Source organism: Primulina tabacum, chromosome 3 (genome assembly GCF_025594145.1).
Source record: "Primulina tabacum isolate GXHZ01 chromosome 3, ASM2559414v2, whole genome shotgun sequence".
Classification (NCBI taxonomy): domain Eukaryota; kingdom Viridiplantae; phylum Streptophyta; class Magnoliopsida; order Lamiales; family Gesneriaceae; genus Primulina; species Primulina tabacum.
Genome location: NC_134552.1, coordinates 14,776,245 through 14,787,337, shown reverse-complemented (window position 1 = coordinate 14,787,337; position 11,093 = coordinate 14,776,245). Strand labels below are relative to the sequence as shown.

Sequence of the window (11,093 nt, the reverse complement as noted above, 5' to 3'; positions counted from 1 at the left end):
TGGACCCAACGACTCAGATATTCATCGTAAATAGTGCAAAGATATTCATACAGACGAGAAGATATTCGAAAAGACAGGTCCAGGAATCAATGCGTCATAATGATTCATTCTCTTGGAAAAAGAAGAGTCTCTGACAAATCCTACGGCCTATGTCAGCTATAATCCACGTATCCATATATTACGATCAGCCTAAAAAATAATAATAAGCAAGTAAGCAAACAATTTTCCTGACCGGGCACACGAGACTAATCGGGACAACGAGTAGACTCTAGCCCGACTAATTAAGGTAGGAGTGATGATGCCCCGAGATATCCCGGGTCATGGATAATATCCATGGTTAAATGCCCGAGTCAGGAGAATAAAAGGTTCTGACCATACCAATAAAGTAATCGGACGGATCGGCACCCGAGTCATGAAATTACCCAGGATAACGAGAAAGTGGCTGGAAGAACCCACGGAAGGGCCGGTCAATCAGAGGCCAGGCCACGAGATCACCCGAAGCAGAACCTCTCTGAGAAGTTATACATTTATGTTCTTATAAGGAATCCCAAGGAATACCTCACCCTGATAACTTCGATATGAGTGAAGTATCTAATGCCGCCGATCAACAGTGTTTATAGCCGATTTATCTCTGACATTATTACAAGTGGTCAATAAATCAAGTGGCATGGATGTGACAAGTGTGCGATTTGACATGTCAGAACAATGAGGTATAATCAGCCACCCTATTATAATTAATGCTCTCACACGAAGAACGAAGTCATCATTGTATCCTCTACTATAAATATCAGGTCCTTTACTTGCATTTACGATTTTTGAGATATTGATTCACATTTAATACTCTCATTTACTACACACCAATCATCACAGCCATTACTTGGCTACATTGGTTTTATTGCTTGAGTACCCTGCTGACTTAAGCATCGGAGTGGCCACACCGGACTCCCCTCCGGCGCCCATTCACGTGGTTATTTTCTTATTCACAGATCCTCCAAGGAGCTCGAGAAGTTACGATCCAAGCCCGGCGTCTAAACTCCTATTTCCTTCAATATCCTGATAGATTACCCGGCAGAGTTTCTGACCCGACTCGTCCGTTTCGTCTGGGTTGCATCAAATATCATATAAAAGTAAAATTGAAAGAAAAAGTTGATGTCTTTCTTAGATGGTTACTGTAATTCCTCAATTTAATAAAATAGAATAGATAAATAAAGTTAGAAAAATGCTAAAATATATAAACCATCATAAAAACAATCAAACAAGACATATCAAAGTGGTGATTTTTAAAAAAAAAAATTAGACAAACCAAAAAAAGGAATTCGTATATCTTGACGACTGTAATTTTAGCATATTTTTTTCTTAAAAAAACAACGAAACAAAAATTAAAAAAAAATTATAAAATTATTAAAAAATATCTAGTGAATTTGCATTTTTCCTTAACAATGAAATTATATTCCTCAAAAATCCTTTTTGAAGTTAAATTGAGAAATGAGATGTGTATTTTTTTCCATATATCTTGACATACTATGATTTGTAGATTTTAAAATATAGTTCTTAAAGAAAAAGATATTTTTGGTTAAATAGTTTAAAAATACTTCCTTAAATTAAAATGTAAAACAATTCCTGAAACATTTTTGAATTAATAGTCTCTATTTTATGATCCACAGATCAAACCATTAAAATGAAGGTAATGTTGTGGGGACCCGGACGCTAATCAAGTTTTTAATCATCATTGGGACTAATTAATCAATTATAAAACAGGGTCTAAAATTTTTTTCTTTTTAAAATGCGGAACGTAGTGAAATCAACTAATATACAACTCAGTATAAAATAAAGTACATGTCCTGTACGGTCTACAAATCAGTAAAACTAAGGTTCAACATCTAAATATCAAGTGTCAAAACCCTATATACATCCAAGTCCGAAGTCTCCACTCTATCACGATCTCTCCTCATATCCTGGACCCTGATCCCGTCCCACCTGTTGTCATGTACACATACAGACAAGACAACAGCCGGATAATTCCGGTGAGAATAAATCCCAGTATAAATCAACGAAACATGCAATCATATAAACAAATATAAAGCATGTAATCAGGTAACAGATATATGTATCAAAATCTGAAACATAAACAATCGTAGACTGTCAAACATATACGTGACTCCACGTTTCAGACTAGACTCCATCCTAGTCTAGGGATCCCGGTTTCCAAATGTGGTATTCCTATATCGAATTCCGTAATAGAAGGAACTCTGTTCCTATTACTCGATATAACCAAATATGGTGTTCCTATATCGAATTCCGTAATAGAAGAATTCCAATCCTATTACTCGATATAACCAACATCCGGTGTCCTGACCTATCCGTCATGGACTGTAGCTCTATCGCTAATATCCCATCTTGAGACATCATGCAATGTGCCCGTGGCGATCCCACCACTATCAGGCACTTCTGTCACAAGATTTCCCGTCTGATACCTGCTATCTATAAATCAAGAGAACGAGTATATCCATCAAATCAATGCAATATCACTGCAATAAAGTAAAGTATGTGCTTTAGGGAAACTCAAGTCTAAACCGACTCAAGTCGATCTCCCAATATCACATTGAATTATACCTTCCGTTTGTAGTCTCGGTCTGCCGCAATCTCAGTTCTGAACTCAAGACTATCTCTGTAAATCTGAAACGACATGTCGAGAATCATAATATCAATATTCTATTCTCAGTTCAACACTGAATCTGATTAATCTGGATTTAATCCAATTCACGACAGAACGACACAATCTCAGTATCCTCGTCACTACCATATCAACAGACCTCAATTACAAATCATAACTCATATCCGATATAGTCTGTAACTCATTCATAATCTAAATCTGTCCGATTTCAAATCAATATAATCAGAAAATCATAACAATTCCATAATCAGTCTGTTTCTCAATCTGACTTCGATTCTATGATGTCTAACATGTCAAGAACATCATATATGAATCCTATTCAATTCTGACAATGACATAATTTCAAAGCATGTCAAAACGTAGCAAAACTTACGTCAAGTTGTAGCCTACGTTGATAGGATTGCAGTACTGAAGTCAGATTACAATTCGGACGGACGGATTGAAATATAAAGGCGTAAGGATTTTTCTTAAGAATTCTCTTAAACTTCTCCTCGATTTCTTGCCGGAGGAAATGAAGGAATCGCTTTTATATATATCAATTGCATGTAAAGGCAACGTGTCCCATTCTCCATGATTTTCAATCGGCGCTCGGGCGGTTATAAACTACCGCTCGGGCGCCGTACACTCTGCCCCGTACTCGGCTTGTTATCCATTGGCGCTCGGGCGGTAATTTTCTACCGCTCGGGCGCCACAGATTCTGCCCGAATGGTATTCTTATTGAACACTGGCGCTCGGGCGGTCATTTCCTACCGCTCGGGCGCCAACAGTTCTGTCCAAACATTGTACTTTTCATATGTTTTGCCCAGTCTGGTCTCGGAATGGCCCGGCTATAATCACCTCAGTTCAAAATCAATAAATCATCTCAAATTACAATAGTCAAATTCTCGGGCATTACAAATGTACACCTAGAAGCCGATCCACAAATATGCACTTCGGTCAATTTATTTATTTACTTTCACAAAACGTAATTGATCTGAAAACTTAAAAAAGAGGAGAAAGAAACAACTTGGAGTGGTGAAGACTAATATATTAAAAATAATAGATAAACAGAAAACATTTTCGATTTCTCTCTTCTTCCTTTTTTTTTTCTTGGTATTTTTGGTTCGCGAAAAACAGTAACGTGTGTAGGCTTGATGCTTCCCACGAGAGGGAGTAATCGAGCTCGATTTTCAGCTACAGCAACCACCTCCTTGAGAAGTAGCACCATCTCTTCCTGCTGGAGGTCCGGACACACCTCCATATCCAACTTTGATCCCATTTGACTATACAAGAAAGAAATAATAGACATAGCCAGCCAGTACAGTTGGTTAACATAAACAAATAAATTTGTTGATTATACGTTGTCTATCCTTTTACAATGCAATTCAAACATCTTAATTCTGAAAATACAATATCTCAAAACATTCAAAATTAGTAGGTCAGTTTTTCAGTTTGATCATCCTCCACACGGTGTATATATTATTTTACAGCGGTGTTGCACTGATGATACATCCTATCGAATTATATAATAGTAGACATCTCTAGTTCTCCACCCTATCAATGTATCATTTTTTGCCTTAATGGAGAATATATTTAAGAGGGAGAGTTTCCAGCTCGAATGTTTCATGCATTTCCAAACATTAAAAAATATTTATCATATCTTCCACCACTAACGGATAAATTCATTTGTCCACAGAGTAAATTCACTAATAAACAGAACATTGTTACAAAAACTCCAAGTTATGATCTCAAGAATCAAATCATATCTCACCTCATTGGATACATCAAAAGCTCCATCCTGAATCTTCCTGTAGATTGTTGAGGCGGTCTTTATAAATGCCTAAAAACAGAAATTGATAATAAGAGACTTGGAACAAATGTGAATGCAATGAAACCCAAGTCACTCCAAGGGGTATTTATTTATATTGGAAAAAAAACCCGTTAAACCTCTTCAACATTCTGAGCTGTCTTGGCAGAAGCCTCCATGAAAATCAAGCCATGCTCCTTCGCAAACTGCTCCCCTTCTTCTATGCTTACTGCTCTTCTGTGAGCCAGATCGCACTTGTTTCCAATCAGCATTATGCTCATGTTTGCATTTGCATGCTGCCTTGCATCCTCCAACCAACTGGCAAGGTGGTTAAAAGTCTCCCTCCTGCAGAATTAAATATCAGATTGACTAATCGGAACACAAATTATATTCAAAGCCCACATTGTCTTGGAATCTCTACCTTGTGATGTCATAAACTAGCAATGCCCCAGCAGCACCTCTGTAGTAAGACCTTGTAATAGACCTGAATGATTCTTGACCAGCCTGATATTTTTTAAGTCTGATTAAATGAGATCATTTGTATCCAGTAAGTTAAGAAAACAATTGTTAAATGATACATCGATAATATATTTGGCTTAATCCAATATCTGACACTTTCAACAGCTATAGGCAAATGAAGGCTTGTTCTAGAATTTCAGATCGTAAAGCCATAACTCATACAAGATCAAGGCACAAGAACATGAAGACAAACCGTGTCCCAAATCTGCAACTTGATGGGCTTGTTATCAATTGTGATCATCCTAGCCCCGAATTCAACACCAATTGTTAAATCATGAACTGGTTGAAATCGCTTGTCGGTGAACTGCAAAAGTAGGCAGGATTTCCCAACACCTGCAAATTAATAAGATCAATTGCCTCTACCCTTGCATATCAAACAAAGCCCAACGATGCTGTCAAAAGTCGTTATTTTCTTCCAAGTTCTGACAGCGGATTCTGACCGTATTTCTTACAATGTGCACTTATATGAAGACTGGATCCAACCATAGTCAGGGGTCAAATCACATAAACTTCATAGGGACAATCAGATTAAAAAAATCTTAAAACGTTACAAACTTCTCATCCCAGATATTAAAATAAAATGAACTTCCTATGACTTTTTGTGGAAGAAGAGATATAAATCTTATATGTAATCATCGGTAACGTAAATGTTAGAATGATGGAACACCTTAATAACATGTAACAACAAATCATACCTCAATTCAACAAATTAATAAGAAAACAAGCAACCAACACAACACAGACGATACCAAAAAAAAATTGATTTTTAAAATGGCTAGATAACCAACAAATCATTAACGATTAGCAAGATTCGAGAAAAATAAGAATTTACCGGTATCTCCGATGATAATGTACTTGAAGAGATAAGCGTAAGACATGGTTCCTCCGAATCAAACTCAAAAATTCCTGCAGAATTCCGGTTAGGAATAAAGGTAGTGAGATCGGAGAAACAATCGAAGATCGATTAAGTGAATGGATCTTCGATTTTCAAGAAGAATCCGAGCAAATTTGTGAATATTAGAGAGGAAAGCGTTTCAATGATCAAGTACGACGACGGTTGACAAAAATGAATGAAATAATTCCTTCTTTCCTTAAAGATATTCCAATCTCTCTCTTGATTACAAGGATTTTGCATGGAAAATTATATTTTTTTTAACTATAGCATGCATGGTTTTTACTTTTAGTATCATCGTCAAGTAATTTTTTTAACTTAGTCATTTAATTTACACCTTTTTTTTCGATTTTGACTCGTCTTTCCTCTAAACTAGTGCGCCGACGCATGCGTTACGTGCTTGTATACTATTTTTTTTATAATTCATTTGATTTATATTTAAATAAAGATCAAAATATAATTATAAGAAATAGCAAGGAATACATTGTAGTTTTGATATATAAATTAAAAAATAAATTGAAAAATAAAAAAATAAAAAAAATGATCTCGATGAGAATTGAACTTATAACTTAAACCCCAAGAAACAATGACTATATCCGCTGAACTATATATAACTTACATTTAAATTTAAACATTTTATTAATATATATAATTATTAAAATAGACCATGACACCAAAGTTAGTTACTCTAAGTATTTCAAACTTAATAAAATAGTATAGATTCAAATATTTGTCGTCACAAACTATTTTTAACATAACTTGATAATTTTTATCATAACAATAATTTTTCAATAAAAAATGATTAAAATTGAAAAAAATAAAAGATTAATACCGTAATTTAACTTATAATATGACAAAAATAAAACATGTAATTTGAAAAAATAAAAGATTAAAACCGTAATTTAACCGATTTTCCCGTACAGTCGTGCATATTTTTAAATGTAAATGTGTAAAATTCATTATTCAATATTTAACACTTGTCGAACGACATCTCGGTTTGAGGTCAAATGCGAAAATTTAATTCACAAAACTAAATTCAAATCAACATAAGCTGCCCTAGTAACATTTAACAAAATCAACAGGCCAAGTATTCTAACATGTCAACTCTGGGAATCCTTCTTCATGCTCCTTGTCTTGCAAAAAACGAATCCTTTAGGCCGTGTAGTCGTCTCTCAAGAGTGTGACAACGTATTAGAAACCGAAGAAACCAAGCTCGCTAGCCTTTTCCTTCTCAAACGTCTCGAAATATTGATATATGATTGTGACTGCCAGTAGAATCCCAGTGCCTGAACCAATTGCACCCATAAGATCTGCCAATACTGTCAAAGCCCCAATGCAGATGCCGCCAAATGCAGCAGCAGTTGGAATGTAACGGTTTAGCTCCTTCTGAAGGTTTGATTCACGATGTCCAGGCATCACCATTTGTTGTTCCTGAAATTCCCAGAAACATAACGATGAATAAAGGATTTAAATCACGTGCTTTGTGCTAACAGGAACGTAGAGGAAATCCTTAGTTGAAAAATATAAAATGTGAGGAAGATTGGAAGATATTGCTTATGAAGATGATGAGATGCAATTTGTAAATTTGCAAAATTCATCACACAAAGTTATTTAGATCTGTTGTAACGCAAAACTAAATTGGTGGTGCAAAATAAGATTACATTAGATAACACCAAATTTCCTTACCCGGGGACCAAAAATACTACCATAAAACTGGCACTTGAAACTCCACGTAACCTCACTTAAAATACATTGACAGCACTCACCAGGTTAGCAAGTTGATGAGACAAAATTATTTTGCCAAATTAAAACAATCTAAAAATTGGTGGGCTAGTAGGCCTATCATTCCTCTAGGAGATGGGATGAGAAGAAATACGAGAGAAACTTTGGAAGGCGAAAAAAACGAGACATAAAGCTTCAAGACAATCACTGAAGGAAAAGGGCAAAAAATGACAACTTCCGTTCCACCAACTAAAAGGAGAATAAATTTCCTTCTAAAATAAACAAAAATCACTTGGTCATATTCTCGCATGCAAATGGAAAAAACCTCAAAATTCATGAATAAAGAATTAAATAGATTATCAATGTGTACATGACGATACCTTCAGCTGCTTAGCCACGTCTTTAGCTGAGGATCCTGAGACCTCAATCCATGTTTTCGAGAACAAGGCACATGCTGACAGCATAAATACGATATAAAATAATCCATGGAAAGGATTGGCTACTATATCTGACAAGCTGCAAATCAGAAGGAACTATCTTCAGGCTTATCAGTTGACGTCTAAAAAATTACTTGAAGTCATCAACAGAGTTGAGAGCAGAAACAGATAAAATATGAAGGCTCAGAAAACAAAAGCAAAGATCTAGATTCTAGATCACCTCGATGGTGCAGTTATGTAATAAGCAAGGCCACCAACAGGTACAGATTGACCAGAATATTCAGATTCCCTCCACTTTCCAAGAAGGTTAACAAGGAAATTTCCGCTGTATCTCCTATGAAGCAACTGCACAGGATCAAATCATATTAGCCTCTCATCAATACTGAAAAGAATAGGTCTCTATGAGTTTGGACTAACTCATAATACTGAAATTCAGTTAGGTACCTGGGAAATAAAATAAAGGTTGGACACAAGTGCAGATTGTAAAATTATTGGCATATTTGAAGTGTAGAAAAGCTTAATTGGATATGAACCCTGTTGTCCACGAGCATTCTTTGACCTCACAGGTAAAACAACACGGAACCCTTGGAAATATATGACGATAAGGAAAATTAAGACAGTGGCGAGTAAGTTGGTAACATTGGGAAGATTCTGTCGGTAGAAAGCTTCTCTCAGCGCGCGAACCTTGTCTGTTCGAGTGATCAACAAGTGGAATAAAGCAATAACAGCACCTTCAAATTCAGCTCCACGTCCACTGTTTATGGTAGTTGGACTAAAGGCTTTCCAGATAATGTTTTCACTGTTAGAGAAGAAAACTTACATAGATAAATATCAACTCCCATAGTAGATACATTAATACGGAATCAATAACGCCACTCTCACACTCTTACCAAATATTGGTTGCTATGAAGAGAGAAATTCCAGATCCCAGACCATATCCTTTCTGGAGAAGTTCATCAAGGCAAATAACAATGATTCCAGCAAAGCACAATTGCAGGATTATGAGGATTGCATTCCCAACTCCTAGTTGTCCAACGCTGCCATACATTCCTGATAGAACATATGCAACTGCCTCACCAATTGCTATCAAGATGCCTAACAGCTTCTGTGCACCATTTCTGGACGAGGGAAAACAATAAACCATAATGAGAAGAATACAAATTGCGCCAAACTGCAAAGAATAACAATGGTTTAAGCTTGATTTAAAGAAGATTGAGAGGGTCAAGTTTCACAAATATGAAATTTCTTACAAGAGGGCTCGATCCTCTCGCACATTGTTGTCAACTTCAATGATCTTTGAGCCCGCTAAAAGCTGCATAACCATACCAGATGTCACTATGGGTGTAATTCCCAGCTCCATCACTGTTCCCCGGTTTGAAGCAAGAATAACACGCATCCAGTAGAATGGATCAGCGCCCGTTGTGGAGTGTATTCCATATAGCGGCAGCTGACTGCAGACCAGGAAAATAAAAAGAGCAATTACAGTGTATATAACCTTCTCTCTGAATGGTATTTTCCGGTCTGCAGACTGAACTTCTGGCAGAAACGAAAGGAAAGGGCGGACCAAATGAAGCACCCTAAATCCACCTCCCATTTTTTGTCGATCAAACTATTTCAACCAAACTGCATAATCACATGGAAAAGGTAAATTCTTCAGCAACATGTACCCTCAAACATATAGGGCCGCGGCGCCACCGTTGGCTCGATATTTAAGCAAACTGGGAATCTATCTAATGTGCAGCAGATTAAGACTTCGGAGACTTCTAAACGACAGTAGCGAAAATGAAAGACCAGTGTCCACATAGATCGACTATAAAATTCAATCTAAAAATTCACATACTTGTCAACCACACTTGTTTAAATGGACCCTCGGCATAAAAAAATCTTTAGATGGATATTCATAAAGGTAAAAGGACCCAAGAAAAATAATCTCTAGTATGTAATATGTTGGTTAGCATCTTGCACCAATCTATTCAATGGTCATGGGTTTCAAGATTTTTGTCACCAGATTTAATTATTTTAAAAAAATTAACACCTTATTTGATCAACCAAAGACCCAAGCAACAAGCCTAAACTAAAACAACCTGAAGAAACAGAAATTTGACATGGTGGTGACACAAATTTCAAAAATTATCAATTGCATGCAGAGAAAAACTGCAACCCATCGAACTCAACATCCCGATTCAGAACAAACGAATAACACTAAGAACATAGAGATTCTCGGAAACAATAAAAACAACGAACCCTGATCTATGATTCAAAGTTAAATCGTGATTTGACAAACTCATAACAGATTAGACAGTAAAAAAAAGCAATCACGTGCTTCTTCGATCTGCATCGCCAAAAAACACACAAATATACATTACGAGACAGATCTACGAACCTTAGCGCGAAACCGATTGGCGAAGACGAATCCTTTGCGCGAAAACCGATTGGTGTGTGGAGAGATTTGGAGAGAAGAAGAGGATAGCTGTTCTACAACTCTTTAGAGTTTTTCAATTAAATAAAAATTATTGAAAATAACGGTGTCTTTGGTTTTTTTAAAATATAGATTTGGATTTGGAAATTCAATTCAATTTGGTGATTAGTTTAAAATTTAAAAATATTATTTACAAATCTATTTTTTGTTTGATAAAAAAAGTATTCGAATTTAAAATTTTAAAATTTTACTAAGCTATCAATAGAAATCATCTAAATATAAATAAAATTTGATGTGCTTTGCATAAAAAAGTAATTGTATGTTTTTAAAATCCAAATCCTACCAAATCTTATTAAATTTGATGAGATTTGAATATACTCATCGAAATCCCATGAATCCCATAAAATTCTAAACAAATCCGAATTCTTTTTTTGAATCACTTTGCCAAACAGCAAAAATAAGATTTTGAAATCCAAATCCCATGAAATCATCTCAAATCCCGATTGCCAAACATACTGTTAGCCATTTAAAAAAAACGTAAATACTGAAAATGAGTGTGTGATTATGTACGTGATTTCAAATAAAATTTATAAATATATCTCTCAATTTGTAAAAAAAAATACAATTAAATGAATAAAATTTTA

General features: G+C 35.6%; 2 protein-coding genes across 3 annotated transcripts; both read right to left on the bottom strand.

The window, feature by feature from the left end:
- Positions 1-3,602: 3,602 nt before the first annotated feature.
- On the bottom strand, positions 3,603-6,090 carry LOC142540689 (ras-related protein RABB1c-like). Its single transcript, XM_075647031.1, has 6 exons — positions 5,812-6,090; positions 5,173-5,312; positions 4,882-4,964; positions 4,601-4,805; positions 4,425-4,493; positions 3,603-3,936 (listed from the first exon to the last, which is right to left on the bottom strand). The coding sequence occupies exons 1-6, from the start codon at positions 5,855-5,857 to the stop codon at positions 3,844-3,846; spliced, it is 636 nt and encodes a 211-aa protein (XP_075503146.1). The 5' UTR covers positions 5,858-6,090; the 3' UTR covers positions 3,603-3,843.
- A 713-nt stretch (positions 6,091-6,803) lies between these two features.
- Positions 6,804-10,547, bottom strand: LOC142540688 (uncharacterized). 2 transcript variants are annotated; one of them, XM_075647030.1, is made up of 8 exons: positions 10,467-10,514; positions 10,414-10,433; positions 9,281-9,653; positions 8,921-9,148; positions 8,475-8,829; positions 8,251-8,375; positions 7,974-8,109; positions 6,804-7,302 (listed from the first exon to the last, which is right to left on the bottom strand). In XM_075647030.1, exons 3-8 carry the CDS (start codon positions 9,622-9,624, stop codon positions 7,063-7,065), a joined length of 1,428 nt encoding a protein of 475 aa, XP_075503145.1. In that variant the 5' UTR covers positions 9,625-9,653; positions 10,414-10,433; positions 10,467-10,514; the 3' UTR covers positions 6,804-7,062. The 2 variants fall into 2 exon arrangements, with proteins under 2 accessions (XP_075503145.1, XP_075503144.1); XM_075647029.1 differs by having other exon boundaries at positions 10,414-10,547.
- Positions 10,548-11,093: the final 546 nt, after the last annotated feature.

Bases quoted from the DNA above. Each gene is read 5' to 3' on its own strand.
- LOC142540689 (XM_075647031.1), bottom strand. From the start codon at position 5,857: ATGTCTTACGCTTATCTCTTCAAGTACATTATCATCGGAGATACCG. The intron at 4,494-4,600 runs GTTTAACGGGTT...TTCTGTTTTTAG, and splicing joins CAGCTCAGAATGTTGAAGAG to GCATTTATAAAGACCGCCTC. The intron at 3,937-4,424 runs GTGAGATATGAT...TTTCTTGTATAG, and splicing joins CTTTTGATGTATCCAATGAG to TCAAATGGGATCAAAGTTGG.
- LOC142540688 (XM_075647029.1), bottom strand. From the start codon at position 9,624: ATGGGAGGTGGATTTAGGGTGCTTCATTTGGTCCGCCCTTTCCTTTCG. The intron at 9,149-9,280 runs GTAAGAAATTTC...TCCCTCGTCCAG, and splicing joins CGAGAGGATCGAGCCCTCTT to AAATGGTGCACAGAAGCTGT. The intron at 8,110-8,250 runs GTGATCTAGAAT...TCTGATTTGCAG, and splicing joins TACATAACTGCACCATCGAG to CTTGTCAGATATAGTAGCCA.